Below are 25,744 nucleotides of genomic sequence, written 5' to 3'. Positions count from 1 at the left end.
TTACTCAACCTGCATAAGCATCTCTTATCAGCTCTCTTGAGAGGTTGCAGGAGTAACCCGCTTGCAGCAGCCATACAGACAGAAATTGTTCAAACAAGGTTATTAAAGACATGGGGAAAGGCATTTAAATTAAAGATTCATTATTGCATATCCCTGCATTTACATATCCTTAGAGCTAACCCCAGTAAGGATTCTATTATTTAATTCTAGAAAAAAATACCTGTAGAGTTTTCCCACAAATCAAGTTTGCCTTCCAGCCTGAAGTAAGTTACCTGCCTCAGTAGGAGGCACTTAAACACTTTGAGTGGCCTCCTGTCCCGGTCTGTGTTGGGCTTGCTTATGGCTACCAGGACATTAAGTGAGAAAGCACCCTCTCCCCAACCTTCTCCTTCAGTGTGCTTTTTTTTTTTTGGCTGGGAAGGGGTGTCCTCTGCATTTTTAAGCACATTCCAGCCAACTGTGCGGCTGGTGATAGCTTTTAGCAAGGGTAGCACATTTCCCTGCTGCCTCTACAAGCAGCCGAAGTCCCATCTGGCCACTGCATCTTCTGCTTGCACATGTGGCAGCCGCCAAGCACACGATCTTGCATGAAGGGCTTCCTGGCTGCTTTCTCAGCTGCTACGTTTGGACTAGGCTGGGAAACCCATCAGCTCCTAAGTACTCTGCACTTCCAAATAAAGTGCTGATCCTGGGGCAACCGTGCTAGGCTCTCCCCCTGTGAGATCTCCTCCTGCCGAGCTTGCGTGAGCGGCATGGAAGGACTCACCATAGGATCAAAGTTCAACATTGGACACTGGTGGTAAAGAACTATGATTTTGTTTTTATCTGATCATTGGTTATCATTAAAAATAGATGAAAAAACATTGCAATTAGTCAATAAACGACAATTTCCGAGCTGGAGAGATGCAACTGTAGGCCTGAGGTAAGGCAAGGGGGTCTGACTGCGTGCATCCCGCTGATGTGCGAGGGGCTGGGTGGCACCTTTGCTCGGGGCAGGCTCGCCAAGCCCTACAAGCAGGTTGGCCATGCCCCGTGCTGATGCCAGGTTTGCCATGTGGGGTGAAACCACAGCTCAGCAGCCTCATCTTCCCTGCCCATCTTGCTGCGTGCAGGGTGCTGAGCCTCGCAGGACCTGCACACATGGACATGCACGCACAGACACATGCACACACGCGCAGAGCCAAGGGCTGCAAAGTCCAGGCCGGTGGCACCTCTTGCTTTCTTCTGAGTGCCATTGCTCATGTAGGCTTTGCCTGGAGCTGCCCTAGACCTCCGCCAGTGCAACCGCCCGGCAAACAGCCCTTCCCTCCCCCAGCCCCCTTTGCATGCTGACCTTGACCTGAATACAATAATCCACTTCAGCCATAAGCAATTGCAGAGAGTGGCAGGTCACCCAAGGATATTTTTTCCAGCTCTGCTGTGGGTCGCAGGTCACCGCGGTGGTGCCGCTTGGGAAGGAAGAGCTGCCTGCTATCCCCTTTGCCAACCCTCTTCTGCAGATGCCCAGTGAGATCTGCATCCAGTGTCTGATGTACATCCCACAGCCACCAGTGCCAAAAATACGCAAGGTGGGGGGCTGCCTCTTTAATTACATCCGAATAACAACTCTGGTCCAGCCCCAGGAGGTGCTGGGTGAGCAAACGATCCCCACGCTGGGTTGCAGGGAACAGACATTGAACTGTTTGGCAGTTGCAATCAGAAGGCTTTTTTTTTCCCTTCTTTTTTTTCCCCAACACTGGTCAGCAGCTGTGTTGTTTATAAAATGAATAGAGCCCTTAATGAAGCAATAGATAGAAACAGTGAGAGGCTGTTTCTGTCTGTTACAAAGGGCCGAGGGGGAAGGGTTGATCTCTTAAAATACCCTGACATCCTTTCTCTCAGTTATTTAAACATTAGGCGTAGCAGTGATCAGCTATCAACATAAAGCCTATATTTGGCTCAGTGGAAACACTAAATCCACACATCAAAACAGCTGTTCATATACACAGACTGGGAGAGACTTTCAGTGGATGTGAAATAGTGCAAAATAGTGCAAAAAAAAAAGCAGACAGCATGTGGGAAGGGGGAGGACCAAGTTGCAAGCAGCACTTGGGAGACACTGCTCAATGTGTTGTGTTGGTAGAAACAACAGACCCCGTTACCGGCACATTGAGGATTGCAACAGATACTCTGCCAAAGGTGCAAAAACAGACAGGAAGAGGATTCCAGCACTGGAGAGAAAAAATAAGCAGCTTTGCTATAAACTCTTTTCTCTCCAGCTCAGTCCATGGCTTGCAACACATGACATTAATCATAAACCCCCAAAACACATCTAGGTTAAAGTTTCCAGCTGTTTTAGTCTCTAGAGACTTTTAAAGAGGAAAGCAGCATCCTTCAGCACAAAAGTCCTGGTGCGATGACATGGTATTGGCACATCCTCTCCCATTCCTCCTCTGCAAGGACAGGGAGGGGGAAAGACATCTTGAAGTTTAGCCAGATTTTTGTACAGTACATGTCAAGGCCCAGGCAGAGGTGGAAAGAACTCAGATTTCAGCAACGACATCCTTTCTACTAGCGATTTTGAAGAGCACCACTACAGCACAGATTTGGTATTGAGATACACGAATGCAATCAGGAAGCCTGTTGGTCCCTGGGAGCCCATCTTCCTCTTCCACCCTTTATAACCCCAAAAGCATTGTGAAGGGTGAACTGTTTACTTTCTGGAAACCTCTTGTTATCCAATCTGAATTTCCCCTATGCTACAGGAGCTCCTTGCTCCGTGGTGGTGGCCATTCATCCTTTGAGAAAAAGGTGAAACCCCACCTCATCTTTTCTGGTTTAATGACACTACAGTACCCAGGCTAACTCTGTCTCCAAGAATAATGCAGAACTCAGCATTTGCTAGCTCTAGGAAGGGGTTTTATAAAAAATTCTAATAAGTCTGCAAGCCACTTGCATCTCTTCAGTTACAGCACACGTGAAGGATGCCAGGAAGCCAGTACCGCAAGGAAAGAGGAGTCATAACTCCTTGTAAAAGGTAAGACACCACTCCTCTGTACTGTCCTCCAGCTTTTCTGTACAGGTACACACTGTTCTTTGCCAAATGAATACTTTTTGTTGCAAAGCTGACATTTATAGTGGTCCTAGCAACTCCTCGCTGCTCCGAAGTGCTCGCAGATCCCTTTGTGCTGCAAGAAGGCTTGGATGCATTCCTCCCCATTAAACAAAAATAAACTGCCTAGGCTTGACAGGCACACCATGGTGTCCTTGTGGAAGGAATGATTAGCCATTCCCAGAAAAGCTCAGCGAAGAACATAACTTTGCCCTTCTTTTGTAAGATGAGTTGGCACAGGTCCCTCCCATTTTCACTGGCACTGGCACAGGCTGTGGTTAACCACATCAAGCCCTTTGCTGGTATCAGTCCAATCACAACTGCTGAATCATCACATCTAGCAGAGCCTTGGCTCAGACATGCCAAATATTTGCTTTTGCCTCTTCTTATCGTGGGATTTTTTTGCCATACAGGAAGAAGGAACAGCCCAAAATAGTTCCAGCAAAGCCACCAACCCACCTGTCCCTGAAACCCCAGTATGTTACATCAGTCACTGGGTACGAGCACCACCTCCTCACTAAGGTCCCGATGCAGAAAGCACAGCAGATCCACTTTGCTGACCGGGCTCTGTTATTTCCTAACCACCCCAAGGCTGAACAGCATCAGTGCTCCCAGGCCCCTGTAACCCACGGAAGGGAGCCTCCAAGCCCGCAGAGGGATGCCTCCCCTGCTCAAGTTACAAAAACCCCCCCATCTTTTAACAGGAAACCACTGAGAGAAATAGAAGCTTAAGGTGAACAAGAACAACTGTACTTCTGCTTTAAAGACGGAAATAAAACAATGTTTTAATTCTTTCCTGCACCTTTAGATTCCTCTCCCTCTTGTATTTGGGGATTCCTTTTAAAACTTATTTGTGAAGGGTTAATCTTTTCTCTCCTTTTCTGAAGTTAGATTCTTGCAAGAGGTCCAAGAAGATCAGCTTTTGGAAACTCAAAGTGGCATCTGCAATTTCGGTCAAGAGGCCCAAATACCTTCAGAGATTGGTGAGGAACATGTCGCACATCAACGGATTTACAGATCAGATTGGGAACAGAAAGGATGCAACAAGCATGGCAACAACTCCAGTGCGGAAGTCAGCGTAGAGACCACAGACCTATGCACTAGACAGTACTGTATCTAGGGAGAAAAAGAATACTTCGAACAGCAAATTAATAGTATACTCCATACCAAGCCCTCAATTTTGTTACGCATTTGTTAAAGCAAAATTATCCTTAAGTACTTTGAATAGCCAGTCACACTTAATACTGCAGTGTTTTGTGTTTTCTTAGTATAAATAGTAGGCTGGAGTGGGGAGAAAAAAAAAAGCTTTGAGCACAAAAGTAGGGAAGGGCAGAGATATGAGCAAAAGAAAAAAAGATTTCATTGATACAAATATACTCCCACTGAGAAAGACTATAGTACTCCTGGTAAAACATTAAGACACCAGACATTGCAAAGTTACAAATTTATTTGTTTTGAAATAAATACAAATACTTCATTAAGAAACTTTTCTTGATAGACTTTACACAATAGCTTTATTCTTTCTGGAAATTGTCTTTTCTTCCCACAAACTGTTACGGATATTCTACACAAGAGCTGAAGTTAGTCAATATAAAGTAACCTAGATGGTGTTCTTCTGAACAAGCAATTCCAAAGTATTAACATTTGCTATTTAACTGCTCGGCATTTGAGTTCTCGTTTGTGTGAGGACTGCAATGCAGCAGGTATGCACTGGAGCTCGGGAAATCCTGTCCCACTACCTATGGAAGGATAAACTTAAGAACACCCAACTGTGAAAATCTGACTGGCGGAAAGGTATCAAGCCACTAAGCATCGAAGAAAGTAACCCAAGGTATCGGGAGGCTACGTAAAGATGCAGAACCAGCAGATCGTGACATTTACGCAGTCATTAAACACTCTATTTCACAGATACAATGTTGCCGCTCCACGACTTTGTGGAATACACTTCTCAGCACCAGTGAGATCTCATCAGAGTTTCAAATCTAGTGATTAGTGGTAGTTGAACGTACAGTATCTAATTACATGCCATCCCACAGTTATTCATCTCTCCTGACAAAGAACAGCTGGATCTGGCTTCGCTTATAGAATTCCGAATTTATCACAATTGTGCTGGACACAAAAACTTGAGTTGCAAAGATAAGAAGCTGTTTGAAGGAAAAATCAAGCTGTTTCTGCTTTGCTGGCATGTAAGGCTACCCTACTTGTTACAGCTATACCAACTTTAGCAGTATAGTAAACCCTTTGGCCCAAGATCCCAAAGAGAAGATGCTACCTTGCTTATCAAATTTAAATCCTGTCCTCATTTGGCTAAGCAGGTTTGAGGGTCTAGGAAGGGGGAAGGAAAGGAAGACCGGAACTAAATCTCAGAAAAGTGAAATAAAAAAGCTTAAAGATTTAGTTCGTCTCAAAGTCACATTAAAATCGCCTATTTTAGTAGGATATTATTGTACATAGGAAAACAGGCTTGTATACTAATGAATTAGAAGGCCTATAAATGCACGATACATTAACTTCTTTATCATTTGAAGTCAAGCTATATACAATGAATTCGACTCCAGCTTCAACATGAGGCTATAACACATTTGTTTCGTTTCCTTCTTTAAAAGCCATCCATAATAGTGATTTTTTTCTCCCCCTCTTTGAAACTCGTCTCAAATTGTGCCAGTTTACTTCAAGAGAATAAGAGATAAAGGGACATGTAACAGCTTTGATTTTAAAGGAGGATTTTAAGCAAGTCTGGTTTGACTGTGAAGTGTTTACAACCACATCAGCTTTTGGCAAGTATCCTTTAGAATTTGGCATCCATTGAAGGAGGGCACAATAGCAGCAACTGTCTGAGTTACAAGAATAACGACAGAGCAAATGAGATGCTTCTTTTCTTTGGTCCCTGTCAGACCCTGGTGAACAGAGTTCATCCTACAGAATAGCTTGAGATTAATACCAGTTATGTTTTTGCGAGACACGGGGGGCATCCATTACTTTTTCACACTGTGACCAGTTTAAACCTCCCACAGCCATCTAACAGGACACTTCCATGGACTTGGGGCTTGATTGTTCAGCGTTGCTTGCCGAGTTCGGCGTCAGCTCGATGCGCGTGTCTGTGTGGGAGCGGTTCCTGGCACCGTCCCCGGTGTGGGATCGGCTCCTCGTTCCCTCCCCGGTGTGAGACCGGCTCCTCGTTCCCTCCCCGGTGTGAGACCGGCTCCTCGTGCCTTCCAAAGAGGTTACGCTGGAGCCAGAAGCGGTGCGGGACCTCATCAGCCTGGTCATGCTAGCAGAGGGGACTGGAAGAAGAGTCCTTCATTAATGCCTTGCTTCATGGGCTTGGAAGGAAGCCCTTGCCTTCCCCTCCAGCCCTAACCACCCTTGGAGAAGCCTTCAGGGTTGAATATATACTTTTAATGGTAGCTTCACGTGTAGAAGTACCACCACTGCTCCAGGCGTACAGTTAAGGAGCCCAAATCACTAAGGCAAAATTGGTGGCCAGGGCTGAGGGATTCACGACAGAGCTTTATGGCATGTCGCTGTGGCCGCAACAAGCCAGAGGAAAACTAAAGGACTCATCAGACCTCTGTTACTTTCAGATGTTTAACCTTCGCTGGCAGCCCAGGCCAGCAATGCATCTACACAACAGCAGTTGTCAGAAGCACATACATGAAGGACACACAGCTACAAATTAAAGTCGTCTCTGAACTAACGAGGTTTTAAATGTCGTGTGCAGCATATGAATCATCGCCTGTGATGCAACAAGGGGACACTATTACAAATATCCACCTTAAAAATATCAAGATAAAGTAAAAAGCAGGTATTTGGGGGTATAAGCTCTCTACAAAGCTCTCTACTACGTAGTAACATAATTTGGTCTGAAAACCCTTTGCCCAGACACCACAGGTGGTTTTTTTTTCCCCTTGCAAATGCATATCCAATAGGGAAAAGATCACACATCAGGGATCATAAGACTCTCTGGGTGCTTAGATGCCCAACAAACTTTGGTAGCCAGGTGAACCATTCCATAAAATCGATACTTACTGTATCCCATTCCCTGAACAAAGTATTTGAAAGCTTCTGCAAGCTTGGCAGGCTGCAAAAGAAAGAGAGTATTATTGTATACAGTGCTCAGCAAGCTAGTTCCATTGCAATGTTATAGATACCATAGATGCCCTATCTGAATAGCGATTTTAAATATTCTCAGGGTTCTACTGAATGTCTGAAATCTTCACTTACATGAGAAAATCCCACCATTCCCCTCCCTAATCTGTTAGCTGCATTTGAGAATGAGATTTCGGAGAAGTGACTACAGGTGGTCTAAGCCTGGCCCAAACTTTGCTCGCACAGTTACTGAGGCAGATGAGCCAAAATAAAACAATTGGCCTCACAAAATATACAAGGCAGTTCATACGGCATCGGTAATTCAGCAACTCTGAATCAGCAGAGAGCAAATTCAGCTAGTCAGAGCTGATAGTTATGTTTATAGGGCAAGAAAGCTCAGCAGGAATACACAAGCACAACTGCTTATGAGTGACATTCTTGCAATGAGGCACTCGCTATTTTTCTCTGCTGCTGACACAGTGGCCAAATAAGCCTCAACCTCAATTATTGATCTTGCAAATATTGCCTATATTTTTGTTATAATTTTGTCTGCATCAGTTCAGGGAACAGACTATCAGAGAGGAGCAATGCACATACTCCTTTGTGGCTTTAAGCCTTTTCCCACCTCCCACTGTAAGAGCACACACTGCCTGTATAGGGACTTCTCAGCTGCAGGTAATTACAAAATCAGTTTTTTCCTTAAGATCAAGAACACCACCTTATCTTGCTTAGAAATCTGTTTAGAAAACATCACATCCTAAAGCTGATTTACAGGTCAGCTGTTTTAGTGAAGCAACACTAGAGCGTAGGTAAATTTTAACTTTCCCAGCCTGGTTTCACTAGCAGCCTTGGAATTTATGCCTAAATATATTTCAGAAACTCCAGTTCATTCTCAGTCAAGCCGGGTCAGTGTATGCAAGAACAGACCGTTGTTATTTCCTGCCTCCCACTTTCCTGATCTATACTATAAATAGTCCAAATAAGAATATGTTTTTAAACCACTAGTGCTCAAGCCTTAATCCATGTTAGCTTAGTAGATAGGCATAAAATAATACCTCTGCATTCCCACCTCAGACCTTTACCCAGTTAAGATTTAATTAGTGGAAATAATATCTCCTCCCAATCTTAATTTTGCGCTTCATTGGTCTTTAAAGAAAAAAGAAAGCTCAGATGACCGACTGACATCATTATTCGTGAAATCATAACCATCCTTTTGGCTGACATTTGGGAACAGCAAGTACCCTACAGGAAAACACCCGTTTGTTGCAGTCTGACACGCTGCAGAACAGGATTAGTAGGATTTCCGTCAGCCAAATCCTACCTGGGAAACTTGAGGGAGCCCACCACAGTCAGCCATCTGAAACGGGGATGAGAACAGACAGTTAACGTAATGCCAGAGGAACTCAATTATGCTCAGGATATATTAAAATGACTTTTTTAGCTATCTGGCAGAAAAACATTTCCTTTTGTTGTGTGAGTAACATGTATGTAGATGAAGGCATCAAAGCAAGCAGTTAAACATTTATAAAAGCTATGATTGCACCCCAGAAAACCCCAGGCAAAGCATGTCTTGACCCTCAGGCAAAGCATAGTCTGGAGCTACAAATAAATGTTTTTTTGCTAGGCAGTGATTACCAGTTTTTTAGAAACTAGCCTATTAGTCCTGGTTACAAGTTCAGCTCTGAACTACAATAACGTGACTCGGTATTGACCTGAATGACAAACAGGGGAGAGAGAACAAAGACCTAAACCTCAGAGGTGAGAGGGAACAACGATTTGCTGAGATTGCGGATGGCAAGCATCAGCCTGACTCGCCAAGGGAAGCAGGGAAAGCCAAATTAGAAAAGCTATCTTGAGTGCATGCAATATTTTTGGAGCAGTTCACTTTTCCTGCCACTCCACCCCTCAAAGCAAACCCAACAACAACAATCCTGTTCCAAGGAACACCACAAGCTGAAAACAGCTGAGTTGTGAATTACAGGAAACCCCAAATCCTATCTAGGATTAGTTAGCAGCAAAACAGGCCCGTAGCAGGATCTGGCATCAGCCACATCCCTGGGCTGAGCAAAGGCTGGCCACTGATGGAGGATCTGAGATAGTGTCAGATTTTTTCTAAGGGTGAGTCTGCCACGTCCACGTGGTAGATCAGCAGTGTCACTCCTCAACGTTAGGAGGAAAAAACATTTTAAAAAATCTGTTTATTATGATTTTCACTGACCAGTTCAATAAAGAGAGATACAGTAAGCTCCCAGCAGAAGCATGACCAAACGTGTTTCACCATTTGCATGCTATTACACTCACTGCATTTTACTTCATCACTAACGAGCTGAAGATTGCACCCATACTCTGAATGCCAAGTATCAGCCAAAGCCTTTGCACGATGCTTTGCTGTTTGAAAGTGCATTTTATCAAGTTTTTGGAAAGTGAGAGGGTCATTTCCAACAGTAAGATGTCCTGGACTGTGTCCACATAAAAGGCAGGATGACAAAACCATGGCCTCTTCATCTGACATTACTGCTGGGGGACAGGCAAGCACAGGAACAGAACGAGTTGGTTTGCACTTCCACTCTGCTGATGGCTTTTTCAAACCTTTCGAAATACGTCGAGATCAATTTTGCCAGCTCTAGTCAAATTCATTACGGGTATGTGAAATACTGAGAGTTTCAAGTCTCACCTCTAGTGTTTTAAAATGGAGGAGCTGAAAAATTCCGTGTTGTTAACCTTGACAAGAAGCCCCTAGTCTAGTTTATCCCACTAAAATACTCTTACGCTGAAGGAACTGGCTTTCCACGTCAGAACAGGATTCTCATCGTGTTATCTGTACTGCAGCACATCGCTCTGGTTCTGCTTTTTTAATTAATCCAGCTGATTTTAAATGAGGGGAATGTTTATTTTAAAAAAAACCCCAGCTTTTGTTATTACCTTCAGAAGCGTGGTCCTTGTTGGGTCCAGCTTTGAGTTGCATTCAACCTGTATTAAAGAACAGCAGCATAAGGCATTATACAAAAATTTTAATTATGAACTGCTGGATGAAAGCAGTTCTGGCTTAATACAGACTGAAGTGTGCATCTTAGGTTTCCACATAAAGACTCTATGTATATGTCTTTAAACCCAAGTAGGTCATTTCACATTTCTGACAGTATTCTTTTCCATCTACAAACCAACCCATTAGCTGGGAATTAGAGATTTTTTTTTTTATCTGTTTCTGGGACTCCAGTGGCAACAAGTGTTGTTTATCTTGTGATGTGGGGTCATCTGGTAGCGTCCCAAGTGGTGAGCAGCCATATGGCCACCGGCCAGCAGACTGGGCATGCCCGTTAAGGCACAATGTTTGAAGTCACCCAGTCATCTGGGGCGAGTTATAATGGTCAAAAAGAAGCTCTTCGCTTCCATAGTGACCCGGGGCAGAGCTCCAACACCACAGAACAAGCTAAAATACCAGCAGCAGATTCCTCTCTAAAGGAAAATATTTGCGGTTCACTGGAACTGCTGTGGCGATTGTTCCTAACGCAGCAGCTATTAAATAATGGTGCACAGAGGGGACAAACAGCGAGGAATTAATGGCAGCTCTCCCGGGGTCTGAAAGAGGAGAGCCAGCTGGGCCGGATCGATAGCCAGCGAGGTGGCTGCGCGGGCGTGAGCTCCGCCGGCCTCGCACGGCTTCTTGGCTCGCTTGCCCGTTAGCGCGGTGGCCGAGACGGCTCGATATACACACCACGGCGTCCACCGCCGGGGAACTGTCGCCAACCACCAGCAGGACGGGGCATCTGCAAAGAAGCACACAAAAGCGGTATTATCTCTGTGATCCGGCCCAGACTTGCCCTAAGCCACATTTTGTGTCGCTGGAAGGATGAGACAGTTAAGTGTGTGAAAATGATTTGTTTTGTATTCCAGACACCTCAAACACACATCAAATCCACTGTATTAGCTGCAGATCTACTGACATGCTCTGACACCTTGCCTGAGAACCTGTCCTCTTCCCCACCTCGTAGCAATTAGCCCTTCCCAGTGCTCTTATTCCTTCTTTTAAAAGAAACTGAATGTGGGCATCAGCATCAAAGTCTCACCCCCACCCGCCCCTGCCCCTTCAGCTCCGACTTTTGGACCTGTCCATCCAATTTCAACCAGATTGGCAGAGGAGCAGAGTCTCAAAGTCTCCTGTGTGTAAACACCAGCAGCTGAGCAGAAAAGGACTCGACAACTTTTTCGTTGCACAAGTTACAGCATAAGTGAAAAGCTATTAGCAGAAGATCTGGCAGATAGTCATTCTCATATCTGCTCCACCTTCCTGAACATTTGTTGGTGGTTTTTTTTTTAATTGGTTTTGTTTATGTTTTCTTGGTTGCATAGGCATGACTTAAGTGCATTCAGAGGCATAGTTTCCATTAACTAGGACATATTTCCAGGTGAAGCTGGAAGTACATCTACTTTCCAAGTACTTACTCTGTAAGCCTAAGTTTGCAAACGCACAGTGACAGGAACTACTTAACTTTCCATTTCAGGTAATATGACTGAAGTTTGAAGAGGGGAAGCCTTCCTAATGGCAGCCCCTGACTTGCAGTAACCTTTTATCCCCTAGACAAAGTTATAAGATCCTTTTCTAGCACATAAGCACATTCAGCCACAGCTCTGCAGTGCATATGCAACACACCCACTGACCACACCTCTTGGCTCACACCGTGTACAGGTGAACGGGTAGGAAATAAGATACTTACTGAAGGGTGACAACATTTATTCCAGGAACAGGGCGCTCAATCTCTAGGTCTCGCCGACTAAAAAAACCGAGAAGACAAAGGCTCTTGATACACTGAAATTTTACAGATACTTCCATATTCTTATAGTTTAGAGAAAGTGCAGACACTCACATATCTTAATTTAATCTGATACATGTTGCAGCCTCCACAACTGATGGAGAACCACTTTACCCCAAGGTATCAATGTCTTAGTTCAGTCCCAATGTACCATATATCTCCCCAGAAATGCACAAGGTCCTTCTCCCCTAAGCAAACCGCCTGAGATGCCTAAAGGCACTCAAGCAGAACTTTATACTGGGGGAACACAAGTAACTCCACCACACAAGTAATACTGGCTCTAAGAGCTGGACAGACTCTTAAAACAGTTTCCAGTTAGAAATCGGGTAAATGTATTTACCTGTTGTAAGAGTTGACAAAGAGATGAAGGTTGGTTTGATTCATATCATTAATAATATGCTGACGGTAATGACGGATCAGGTCATGGTTGCTGTGAATCTCTTCCTACAGTGGAGACAGAATCGTTCAGAATAGGGCTATTTTCTGAAAGGATCTGAAGACATGGCACACAGTCGTGTATTAGACTCATGTCTACACAACAGGAGTGCACCTAGGGAAGGGACAACTTCTAGCACCCAGCGGTGTCACCCAGAATTAACATGAGCCTCCGATTGCAGTACCACATTTTTCGCTTTAAAACTTCAGTATGGCGTAATGTCAAGATCATACGACTGCAAAGCATGTAGTTGTAGTGCAGATGGTTACAGTCAGACAAGTGTGAGGTTTTATAACAAAACAAAGATTCAGGGTAAGAAGCTCAATAAATGTTTCTGGCATAAAGCAGATGTTGAAAGCTTACAAACATACGTAATGTGGAACTCAATTTCACAATAGTAAATAACTAAGCTTCAATGACTTAAATCACTAACATTTTCAAACAGTTTGGTTCTAAAGTCTTTATAGGTTAGTTCCTTGTTCTGCTGGAACAGAGTTTTCCATTGCATTTACTAAGAGTTTCAAGCCCAGCAAAGTAGCCTCAGAAAACAGTATAGCACTTGCCATTAAAGTAGGCTTGCACAGGAGAGCACCGTTAGTACTAATAACCAGCTTTCCCAGAGTTACAATTATATTACAAAAAAAATCTCTGGGGTAATTCTGCTCAGAACATGAGCACGTACCACGCTTATACTGATGTTTCAGTGTTGGCTGTCTACACAGGGAGCTGCTCCTACTACAGTTGTTATGACTGAGATGCACTTGAGCCATCAGGACACAGCAAGCCCCATGGCAGCATACCCCCTCCAAAATACTGGGAACACAAGTATGAATCCTATCTCACAGTTTAACTTTGTACTTAGTTGTTTAAGTGAAGGCTTCTCCCCTCCTCCCAGCCCCAGGAGGTAAATACAGATGACTGAATACATCAGAGTAATCTTTTGAACATCCTTACCTTTCCAAAAAGATGTGAAATGACCATGTCTGGTAAAGCATTTGTCCAACCTGAAATCTGAACAGCAAGATTATCTAAGTATCTGATATTAAAACAATCCTTGAACAATTGAAGCCTTTCAATTACCCATAAATAGACCAATGGATGTTTCTCTGCTGTCCTTGTATGTACAATATCCTGGATTGATTTTTTCCCCCCCCCTCAATCCAACTAAAACACCATTAGGGCTTGTTTACATTTGAGTTATTCTCATAAGATGTCTTTACTAATGCAGTTATATAGGGAACACACTACTAGTAGCATAGGTATATATGGAATCACTCCCTGCAAGAACGCCAAGCAAACCAGCGAGATGGGTGTCACTTAACCTCACTGCCTAATCTCCTCCCTAACAACCCACATTGACAATACGTTGGAGCTGGTACCTAACGCTCACGTCCCAGAGTACGTGCTCTTGCTTTGGAAGGACAGAAGGATACATGGCACCCGCTGCACTCCTAAGGTCAGCAATACTTGAGAGGTGGAAGGCAGAGGCACAGATATGGAAGAATTTAATTACAGTGAGACGTTGGGTGAGATAATCAAAATAGGTCAACTGGTACATCTCAATGCAGAAGAGTTACTAAATATACTTCCAGATCAAACTTACCAAAATAAACTGGTATGCAAAACTATTTTTAAAAAAATGAGTAACTAAGCCTTGAAAGAATGTGACATCCCAGCTCTGGAAAGTTTCTCTTAGTATTATCAGGTTGTCATTACATTTAATATCACCCTAGACACTTACAATGGGTTGACTCTATGTGTGGTTAAAAGATGACGCACTAATTTTTGTACTTCTCAGAGTGTTCATAACAACTGCCATTCACTTAAACATGACCCTGAATGATGCAAAGTGCCTTCCATCAGTTTACCCTGAAAAATGTTTTAACAGGTTAAATCTGAGTGACATGTAATGTAACATTTATACTTATTTATATATACTGGTTCCAGGAAGATTCTTGAAACCAGTTCTCAGCGCCTGTTTTCCCACATTGCAATCTTTCTTACAACTACAAAAGAATACAGTTAACAGGAGCTTCTTTGTATGTGAACATTTTCACTTAAAAGTCTGGTTGTATGGACAATCTGTCCACAGTTACTGTAGCTTCTGAGTCTTTTTGGCATCTAAGACTCAGCTAGATGATTGAAACCTGGAAGACGTTGTTCTGAACATTTTTCTGTGCTCTAGTTCACGTTTTGGACTGTATTGGTAAACAAAGCCATGGACAAGAAAGAACTGAATGTTACACTACGCTTGAAGTTTACTTGAAAGAAAGTTGTTTCCAAAACTACCCTATGTCCAGGTTAAACTAGGTTTTCCCCAGCAGTTGTTAGCTCTTAAGAATTGTCCATACCCAGTAGCTCCATTATACCATGGGTATCTGTTTCCTAGAAGTACTTATTTTTATCACTAGCCCTACAGGAGGTATAGAATCATAGAATCATTAAGGTTGGAAAAGACCTCTAAGATCGAGTCCAACCGTCAACCCAACACCACTATACCCACTACACCATGTCCCTAAGGGCCTCATCTACACGTCTTTTAAATACTTCCAGGGATGGTGACTCAACCACTTCCCTGGGCAGCCTCTTCCAAGGCCTGACCACTCTTTCAGTAAAGAAATTTCTCCTAATGTCCAATCTAAACCTCCCCTGGCGCAACCTGAGGCCATTTCCTCTCGTCCTATCGCTTGTCACTTGGGAGAAGAGACCAACCCCCACCTCGCTACAACCTCCTTTCAGGTAGTTGTAGAGTGCGATGAGGTCTCCCCTCAGCCTCCTCTGCTCCAGCCTAAACAACCCCAGTTCCCTCAGCCGCTCCTCATCAGACTTGTGCTCCAGACCCTTCACCAGCTTCGTTGCCCTCCTCTGGACACGCTCCAGCACCTCCATGTCCTTCTTGTAGTGAGGGGCCCAAAACTGAACACAGGATTCGAGGTGCGGCCTCACCAGTGCCGAGTACAGGGGCACGATCACCTCCCTGCTCCTGCTGGCCACACTAGTTCTGATACAGGCCAGGATGCCGTTGGCCTTCTTGGCCACCTGGGCACACTGCCGGCTCATGTTCAGCCGGCTGTATGTTTGCAAATGGAAGAATAAACCCCAAAGGAATTAGCCTGGGATATTTTGTGTCTGCAGCCATGCCTTGACACACAAGCTTGCCCAGCTCCTCATGCTCGACAGGCTCACAATATGATTTATTTTTCTAACTTAAAAATGTTTACCTTAGTTGCTGCCCAGTCCATCCAACCTTCAGCACAAGGGTTTACATTAATGAGAACTAATCCCTCCACCATCTCCGGGTGGTTTAACTGCAAAAGAAAAGACTTAAGATTCATCGCATATCCTTTGCAAGTTGACAGTCAGCATAAAATCTAAATTAGCAAATTATCTCCTGGGGAGGAAGGCGGTAGGTCTAGTTTTATCTTGCACAAAACAAGCGTATGTATGGAAAAAAATTTTTCATTAAAGCAATTCAACTGAGCAGCTGGAGAACATTAAGATTTAACTTCTTCTCCACCCTCAGTTTAAATAGAGAACTCCCATTAAAAAAACCTTCTGCAAATTAACTGGGTAGAGCCCAGGCCTTAAAATGGAAAATCTGGGTCTTCTGGATTAGCTATCCCGCAGATTGTGGTATTTCACTTAAAAGCCTAACTGCTTACTTAAATGGGCACGGCAGAGCAGGAATTCTCTGCACGCGCTACGGGGCCGACAACACGTCAGGGAAATCAGGTTCAAGGCTTTAGGGAAGCTCCACGAAACTTACAGCAAATCTGGTTAAGATGTAGGCACCGGCTCCAGTTCCCATTCCTATAATGGTCTTCAGCCTGCACAGCGATAAAACGGAAGAGACGAATGAGTAAGACGGCACCGAAACTAAATAGACCCACATCAGCAGCCTTCCTCCTTCACACGCCAGCGTGCATCTACAGAGGGGTGGGTTGCAGCTCGGGTAAACCGTGGACCCTCAGCAACGCCACCGGCCCCAGGAAGGAGCTCGAGGTAGCAGCCGGTTTGTTTTCGGCAGATTTGCAGGACACTGGTCCCCATGCGTTGCAGGGCAGCAGCAATTCTCACTTATCTTAAGTAAATATACTGAGCAACCATAGTATTGTTCTGATCCCGGGAGGAAATGGTTACTCTCTGCCAGAAAAACTTACAAGATACAGTCCCGAAATCTGAAATACAAAGCTCCCCCCTCCCCTCCACGATACAGCTACCCAGCTGGGACGCTGATTCCTCTCTAACGGGGGGCTGGCAGGGAAACCTCTCAGGCTATCCAGCCACGGGGGTGATTAAGTTTAAACTTCATAACCAAACAGGGCAGAGACAAACCAAATATTTGCATTAACTGAAATTGGTTTTAAAGCATCACCTTCACGGTCTTAGAAAATACATGGAAGGGAAGACTAGACAAAACCACTCAGAAAAACAGGTTATACAATGCTTTTAGGAAAATACCTGAGGATAGATTTCATTCTCATTAGCAATATTAAATCAAGGCTTGGTAAGTACACTCCAGTTTAATTGATTTTCAAGGTACTGACGTTATGTTAGCATTTTTTTCAGTACAAGAGCAGAAGTGGCAACACTGTGCCTTGTATCAGGCATTTCAAAAAACACATCTCTTAAGAAGGTAGTGAGGTAAACTGGTCAAAGGGATTGCAAGAGCTGGTTACAACAGCTGAACAATGTCTAAATTGGGGCCAGCCTGAGACTAAATCCCCCGCCAGCAGTCCAGCCTGTCTGTTCTCCAAGGCTGCCTAACCCCGAATGCCAGGTTTTCTCTGCTTGGTCTGAAAAGCCCTTGGAGGTGCCTACCTGCAATCTCCATCATGTACCAGGAGCACCAACTCTGCAGAGAAGGTAGCTTTCTGAGCTACAGCTGCTGCTAAAGCTAAGCTGTAAGGGAGGACACACACCTAAACCTGTTCCAGGTAGACAACATAGGAACACTGCCACCAGGTCCTTCACCATCAGCCATCTGGCATCTGCACTTGGTAATAGGAGAGGCTTAAGGAGGTCGGACTGACCCCCTAAGACACTCAAGCCACAGAAACAAAACAGTAAGTGTCTTCAGATGGGACCATGTTTTTTCTTCTGCTAACCACACAGTTGTGTGGGTTGTTACAGTGGGAAGAACAGATTGTCTGTGCCCTGCCCCTCTGAGGGCGACGCATAGAAAATACTGGAGGAAGCCCCTAAATTAGGCACACGGGATTTCACTCAAACTTGCTTCCTGTTTAAAAATAAACAGACATTTCAAAAAAGGCCAAAAAATAAGCTCTTTCAGAAACAAAGGCAGAAGTGATCCATCTACAACAGAGGCATTAAAACCAGCCGCCAGCATAAATTCTAGCGAACAAAATGCCGGATAGCCAGACCGAAGCTTCAGGGGCAGCACAGGCAAATACCTGCTCTGCCCTGCTCTTTCGGTGTGCCACGTAGAGGGAAGAATGAGGGGAATAAGTAAATAATTCTGCACTCACCCAAACTGTTTCAGGATTCCGGGAATCATTTCGGCCAGCTGATCCATGGAGGGATACACGTACCTACAAGAAATATGTGTTTGTGGAGTTACTACACCACTTTCAGTAGAGTAGGCTGGATATTTAGAGACACAGCGGTCACTGTAGATTTAATACCAAATGTGCTCATTACGAGATCATTGACAGTATGAGCTGAATTTAAACCAGGAGCAAGCACAAGTAAGTAATTTAGCAGAAATATGAGCATAATCTGTATGGTACTTTATGTGAGTTACAGGATGATAGACGTCTGGTCTGCGTGAGAGCAAAACAGACCATAATGAATCTCTTCCAAGAAAAGTTAACACTTCAAAACTTATGAAAAAGTTTGAACTTGAGAGGTGAGTTTCCAGCCACGTTCACCACATTTGTACTTCTGGTCCACCACAAAAGTTTCCCTGTGTTGCACAGTCACAGATTACAGCAATGAGATCTAGATCTTTGGCAAATAATTTGCATGCATGTTTTCAGGGACACACAAATTACCACAGGATAAACGAGGATCGCTTTTTATTAATATTGATGGAGAAAATGAAGGCATAGGAAGGGCTACGAAGCTGCTGAGGAAGTTCAATAAAAACAGCTGTCAGTTAATGCTCCTGGTCTTCTGCAGAGCAGAAACAAAATTTTGAGGGAAGGAAATTCTGAGCAAAATCTCAACTGAGCAGCACATGGAAAAAATCCACGCAAAGTAGCTGGAGAACATCTGCCTAGGATGCATCCAAATCTCTGCTTCCCATCAGGACTACACCTAATGATTCTTTAGTTTAGTCTCCAAAATAAAACCAAACAAAAAAACAAACAGTGCAAAAGTACTTTAAGTTATTTTCTTAGATTTTCTTGTTGGGAAACTAAACCTTGTCACGACAAAAGCTAGTGTCACTGCAACAGCTGTGACTTAACTTGAGCTGGTCTCCCAGCTGGAGGGCTGGGACAGGTAATACACTTTCTTGTGCTGTCATCATGATGTTATTAAGCAGTGGTCTTTACTAGCATAGATCATGACGGATGCCCTATGCAGCTGACAACTCAGAAGTGTTAACGCTTGTTCAGGACATGAGGGTTAAGACACTTAAAAGCTCGTGATTCAAACAAATACAAAGGAGGGTGACTGAAATAGCTTTGTAGGCTGCTCTGGTAGACAACTGGGCCATTGCAGTTAACGCTAGCTGAGAACCTGGCCCATCGTGACCTCCTCAGCATCAGACCAGCTTAAAAATTAAGAAGGGAAATAGGCTGGCTCATGCAATAAGGGTACATATAAGCTCCTTAATACCTAGTTCTTACAGAACAACTGTTCCTTGCCTTATACCCTCCCCTTGGCATGTTGGCTGCTCCCTTCCTCAACCAAGCTGATTCCTATCCGAGGGGCATCTTAAGGCAAACCTGTCTCATTTGAACTAAACGGGACAAGCATTTTGGCAAAGACAGTGCTCATGGCACACAAGGTTTCCAAGAGTTACAGCATCATACAGGATACGCCGTCAGAGGTATGCAGCTATCTATGACATTCTGTGGGGCTACATCACTTTGTTACTGTCCAACAACTTGGATTTTCCAGGTAGGTTATCAAGTCTACTTATCAACATCTACCATGCTGCCATTTCGTAAAAAACCATGGATTTAGGAAGGACATTATATAGTGGCTAATGCCTGTCTTGTTTATAGTAACAATTTTAGTTTTGTGTTTATATTCAGGATGTCATTACAAAACAAGGTAACTCGATATTTAAATTGACAGATGTAGACATCTGTAAAGGAACTGCTTTACAAGCAGCCTAGTTATCAGAGATAAAACACAAAACTACAGCCCCAAAGTCTACTGTGAACTGACACGACACAACAGAGCTCCCAGAGCTCCAGTACCTTAGAGAGAGAGTGTCAGGATTTAAGTTCAAAAGCCAACTACTGTGTTTGCTGCAAGTGCTTTTTAATTAAACTGCAGATCAAGACTTTTTTGCAGAAAGAGGATAACTCTGAAAGCATGGGCTGTTTCCCTGACAACTCACCCTGCTTGGAAAGACGGTGCTCCATCCTGCTGACCAGGTGCATCCACATGGCAGACTGCAAAGTGCTGGGTGATCTCTTGCATATCCTCAAAGTTGAAGAGAGGATTGAAGCAAGTTTTGTCTTGAGAAGGAAAAGAAAATATAGAGTAATTATGCTGAGGGGAAATAGTAAGTTTGCAGCTATAATAAAATCATTTATTAACCTGTTCTGCAGGTTAATGAAAAGTTGGTTCAGTCAGGTGAGCTATGTTATAGCCTGTGAAAAGTGGCAGTCCCTTATTTCTAAGGAGGAAAGACCAGTAAAGCCCTGCTACAAAGCAACCTGTGGCAACTTGCTTTAATTCCTTGAAGCAAAAACCCTGAACAGCTCCTTCCTCATGGCCAGCTAAGGTTTATCCATGTTACTTTGGTACCTGCCAGAAGTATTTGCTTGGTACACCAAAATATAAAAATCATTCTTTATGCAAAGTTAAAATACTAATAAAATGCAGTCAGGAGTATTCATCCCAGGTTTTGGCTTAGATGAAATTATCCATTTACTTGTCCAGTCATTTTATTTTGGATTGTGTCAAAACAGATGGAGGAAAAAAGTATCCAAGGCTGAGATCGTGACTTGTGTTTTTGCCCAAACATTACAAGATAAACAGTACATGATCGGCTGCTGCAGGCAGCTCAAGACAAAAGCGTCCTTCTGGGATACTCAATGCTGTAAGCTCTCAACTTGAGGTGATTTGATTGCTGATTTTTAAGCAATATTAATGTGGGGAGAGGGTTAGCATATTTTCTTCCTGGAGTGGAAAGCATGAATTCTGTAGCACTATCTATCTTTGAGATGGCTGGAAAATGGTTCAATATTCTGTGTGTGTTTCTGGATGTCCTCACACCACAACACACAAGCAAAATCATTGCAGAATAGAAAACATCTTTAGCTAAAATCAGCTTTAGGAGAATATGCAAGTTTGGGAAAAGGTTCCTCCCCTTTCAAAGGGAGAGAAAGTTTATTCACCATAAAGATAGACTTTGTAACTCTAGAAAGAAAAAAGTCTTATTCAAAGATGGGATCCAGATTAAGCTCTGCCCTGATCCACTGAAAATCCAAAATAAAGTAAGGCAGTTCCACAAAAAACAGGCAAGAAAACAGATTTTTTTCTTATGAGTAATATCTGCCCACCAGCAATACCCAGACTTTAAAGATCTGCAGGTGTTTTTAAATGTGAATATTCATAACTGACTAAGAAACAGTAAATTTTGTGAAGCAAACATTACTGGTGAAAAGAAGAAATTAGAGCAGATCTGGGTATTAGGTCATTATATTCTTGGATATGACAGATAAGATAAAAGGCACTTATCAAAGTTATTTTCTTAATACTGGCTAAGGACACAACGCCAGCACTCATTTCGTCATCCTGATTTGACATGTAATTCATGTAAACCCACAGCAGCATAAGACTGGTTATCAGACAGGAACCTAAGACAAAGCACCAGCAATGTTGTTTTCAATCCTGCTGGCAACATACTCTCAGCCATCCCCTATAGACGTTTTTACAGCATTTATACATGGTCACTATGAGCTACCAGAGATGATCTGCTCCTTTAAGTGAAATATTCCAATTATTTACTTGGCGAGGATAAAAAATGTGAGAATTAAGCTTGCTGTAAGAGAGGAATTGGGTACCATCTAACAGGTTGCAATGCACATAAACAAGCAAGGACCTGGGAGAGGTTTCCTAACCATCGCTGCTTCCACACCTTGGATTACAGCAGTAGTGTTAAGGAACTAGGCCATGCCTGTGCTATTAAATACAAAGTACTTACGATTCAGCCCGATGTCATGGTAGGTGAGGATAGCCGGCCGGTTCCCTTTGGGAGTCCCACACATGGTGACACGGACCGAGCCATGCACAGTCTCCACATCTTGCTCCTGGCAAAGAACAGGAGGGGTCTGTTAGGGGCTGGTCCAAGTGCTCCGCGGCAGCAGACCTCTGTCTGACCATGGGCACAGGTCCTGCCCCCTCCCAGGGTCAATTCTGTGCTAGCACACCCCCTTCTCCCCCACGGCGGGGGCTCTCTGCTAACGTTTGACATTCGGCTGTCATCCACTCCAGTCAGACAACTACAGAAGCACTTAAGCTGCTAGCTCTAACCAGATGCTGAGGGAATAGTTAAATAGTTTTTAACCTCATTAAAAGCATAAGGAAAAAAAAAAAAGAAAGCAGTTCGATGCGATGACACCTAAAATAACAACAGTTTACAACTATGACTGTCAACATTTGCAAAAGTGCAAGCTGCCAAGGTAAAATACTTCTGTTTTCTAGGAAAAGGATTTTAACTCAGCAAATAACTTCTATTCCCCAAAGAAAGCAGTATTAAGTAGCCTGTATTCGCCATAGAAACTTATCACACTGTGGGGCCTTGTGATTATAGTAGCCTTCCCCAATAAATACAACAGCCCTGCGTGTTAGCTTTATGGCTTGCTATGTATAGACCTGAGCACAAACCCAACTGTCTAAAGTTTGCTATAGAGCAGCATATCCATAGCATTGTTGTGGTGATTATCAGAGAAAAAACAGTAAGAAGCATACTGCTATTATTTGACATAAGAGGAGTTTGTACTATTTAACGATCTTAAAGCTAAGGACACCTTTATTATCAAATCAAAGACCCCCCCCAAGCACCATCTTCTATTTATTGGATGTCTATGTAAGTTAGATGGGACTCGGGTCGTACTAACATCCACAACATACGGAAGAGTTTTTTCTTTCTTTTGCACTTGAACTTCAGAGGGGGATAAACAACTTATTTTGCCAACTTGTTATTTTGCCAACATGTATAAAGGGAATCACAAACCAGCTATTTATGACACTTACAGTACCGTTACACTCACATAACAGTCAGGGCAGTATATAGTTAGTAGCCCGCCTTAGCATTTCACCAGAATACTTTGTTTACTGCACAGGACACAGACACCCGAGCCGTGCAGTGCAGTGTACTGTCTGCTGCTGCCGGGCTTGCTTGGCTTGCTCCGTGCAGTAATGCCCAGAGGCAAAGTCCAAGTTAAGTTCAAATCTATTAAAAATTATGCTGTAGAAATCAGGAGCATACAGCCTCTGCGAAAACCTTTACAAAGCAAAACCCAAAAGTTCTTCAGAAATCTGAGGTAGTAATTTGATCTAAATCTCAGCTCTTTAATTGGAATACACGGACTACACCATGCATTTTGTTGAAAATAAGGATGCTAGGCAACACCACTCCACACTTCACCTATTTTCCTTGCAATTACAAATTTACATCAGCTTTAAGTTACGTTACAGCAACGAATCAAGATCCCCCCTCCACTTGTACGCTGGGCGAGCTGAGCATCGCTGCTATCTGAACTATACTCCGTTGAAACACCAACTTTCAGCTTTTATGTCTCCTTAGAGATTCATCCCTCTGCATACTCACTGCATTATTTAGCAGGTAAGCTGTATCTTCCACATCCAGCACCATCTTTAGGCAAAACAGGGTGATAAATCCAGCAAGTCAGACAGAGGAGCCGGTTTCTACTTTGTCCAAGTAGGAAACTGGGTTATATAGACAAGCGTAACCCTGCATAGGCTTATGACTCCCATAATGCCCAGCGAGAAAAACCAAAACAGACTAATTCATGAGGACGTCATTCTTAAATAGGATTTGAGTCACGTTTGACCAGGAGAAGTACTTAATAGAGCTCAAACATCAAAGATGAACTAAGTCTCTGTCACACAGTGTACTAAGTGCCAAGTTTCAAACCTGGGAATTAGCAGAGTCTTTTCTGTTGCTGTTTCCATCGGGTTTTGGCAAGTTTAGCTTCATTTCAGGTTTTATTGTCTCAAATGCTAGAATACCCCAAACTTACTCTAAATAAAATCAGAGCAAGTTCTTTCCTAAAAGCCAGGACTAAAGTTTCCAGTGAGAACACAAAAGACTTTGAAAAATTAGTGTAAGTCAGAATGATTCTCCACAACAACAAAACCGAGGACTTTAAATGTTTGAAATCTAATATTTTCCAAGTCTAAACTATTTCTACATCAGTCATACTAATGTTACTGTAAGGTTCACTTTGGCAGAAAATAGGGTATTGTAGATATATTCATTATACAATACTCCAGAAGAGATTTGCAGTAGCTATAGATAGCAATTAATAATAATAGCAATTAATAATAACAGCAGTTAATATTTTCCACATTCTACCTTCCTTCTGTACTTAGATAATTTTCAATAAAAAGCATAAAAATCGATAGTTTGGCAACCTTAACACCAGTAATGAGAGTAAGCGATGTTGTCTAACACACCTCCTGCTGAGTGTGGAATATAGAAATTATTTCCTCCTCAGTTAAAGATTAATAGACATTTCGTATCATCAGATTTTTATTGATAGATCCTTCCAGTAACAGCAGTGAAAACCTAGAAGGTGTTTTCTTAGGAGGGACCATCTTTTGAGATTTGGGATCTTCATTCTTTGTGCATGAAAGAAAAGAATATCTGTTCATGTAGATAAAGCCAGACCCTTGAACCTGGACATCCCACTGACCTCCACAGCTAATTCTTCCGCAACTAGAAGTCTGAGTCTAGTTCAAACTCAGTGTCAACTAAAAATAGTTCAGAGACGACAGGTCACCGTAGTCCTAATTACTGGCATAAATCACAGTCAGTTTAACAATTGGTTTAATTCCTCGTTATCTTCACAGTAAGACTGCCCTAATTCAAGAGGTTGCGCTATTTTCCATTAGTGCGAATTCTTAACGACAAATACCCAAAAGGTTCTCCTAAAAAACAATCAGTTCAAACCAGTTTCTTCGGTGACATCAAACCAACAACTTCACATCCCTATTGATCCTATTAAAGATCAAGAGATTTGTCTACGTGATGTAGGGATGGATGTTTTCAAAATGCAGAGCACTGAAAACAGATGGCAGCACATCTCAATCAACGTCAACATTATAGTAAGAGGCTCTTCAACTGATTTGTATTAAAACACTATCTTGGAAAAAAATCCAAGGTACACTAATCCGATAGAAGGATAAAGACAAACACACCATCTGTCCACATCTCTCACTTTAACAGAGGTGCAGTCTTATCTTAGTGCCCTAAAAACACACACAAAAATACTTTTGATACATGCAATTTAAGAGAGGCTATCTTAGTTTGAAGGCGCTGATCCATTCTAAAGTAGGTTTTATTTTTGGGTCAAGTGACATTTTTTGAAATTCTGTCATGAGGTTGGAGTCAATTTGTAAGTCCATAACACAGGAGAGCTCATTTATTCGTTCCCCTCTCCACTCTGGCTAAGGAAGACATGGATTGACAAACATGTTTATGAACAGGTTGTTTTCTGAAGTATGGGATATGCTGCCACATACTTTAGATATCTAAAAAGGAAAACCACACACACATTGCACATCTTGCTAAAAATGCCATAATTTATATTTTAAGCAAAATACTGCATTCCATCAAGATTATTTTAAAGCTTTAAAATATACTTAATCCTCAATTACCATCTCATGCTTTTATTTTAATTTATAATATTATGCCCATTAAATACACCTCCCTTCTCTTGCCTCAGAACTGAGGGAAAAGCTTCAGAGCTTTTAAACAGGATTTAAATCCTTTTAAATTGCTAGGAGACAGTATATTTTAAGGTCATATTACTTAAGAAATTTAATATACTAATACTTGCATATACTATTTTTACTTCTTTTTTTCAATATCTCGAAGTCAAAAATATTTGAGCTTTTAATGTGGCATTGCAATGTTGGGTT

The 25,744-nt window shown here is 42.8% G+C and overlaps 1 protein-coding gene across 1 annotated transcript in view; it reads right to left on the bottom strand.

Annotated features, from left to right (window-relative positions):
- Positions 1 to 5,586: 5,586 nt before the first annotated feature.
- NDRG1 (N-myc downstream regulated 1) overlaps positions 5,587 to 25,744 on the bottom strand; it is a 39,938-nt gene continuing 19,780 nt past the window's right edge. The window contains exons 4-16 of the mRNA XM_075141126.1: positions 21,780 to 21,885; positions 19,965 to 20,085; positions 17,917 to 17,979; positions 16,194 to 16,254; positions 15,649 to 15,735; positions 13,382 to 13,438; positions 12,332 to 12,435; positions 11,896 to 11,952; positions 10,896 to 10,947; positions 10,103 to 10,150; positions 8,502 to 8,537; positions 7,121 to 7,172; positions 5,587 to 6,375 (exon numbers count right to left, since the gene is read on the bottom strand). Coding sequence (XP_074997227.1) covers positions 6,110 to 6,375; positions 7,121 to 7,172; positions 8,502 to 8,537; positions 10,103 to 10,150; positions 10,896 to 10,947; positions 11,896 to 11,952; positions 12,332 to 12,435; positions 13,382 to 13,438; positions 15,649 to 15,735; positions 16,194 to 16,254; positions 17,917 to 17,979; positions 19,965 to 20,085; positions 21,780 to 21,885 — 1,110 coding nt within the window. The 3' untranslated portion in view covers positions 5,587 to 6,109. The remainder of the gene's footprint in view (positions 6,376 to 7,120; positions 7,173 to 8,501; positions 8,538 to 10,102; positions 10,151 to 10,895; positions 10,948 to 11,895; positions 11,953 to 12,331; positions 12,436 to 13,381; positions 13,439 to 15,648; positions 15,736 to 16,193; positions 16,255 to 17,916; positions 17,980 to 19,964; positions 20,086 to 21,779; positions 21,886 to 25,744) is intronic.

This window comes from Calonectris borealis, chromosome 2 (assembly GCF_964195595.1).
Source record: "Calonectris borealis chromosome 2, bCalBor7.hap1.2, whole genome shotgun sequence".
NCBI classification, from domain to species: domain Eukaryota; kingdom Metazoa; phylum Chordata; class Aves; order Procellariiformes; family Procellariidae; genus Calonectris; species Calonectris borealis.
This window is presented reverse-complemented; position numbering and strand designations above follow the sequence as displayed.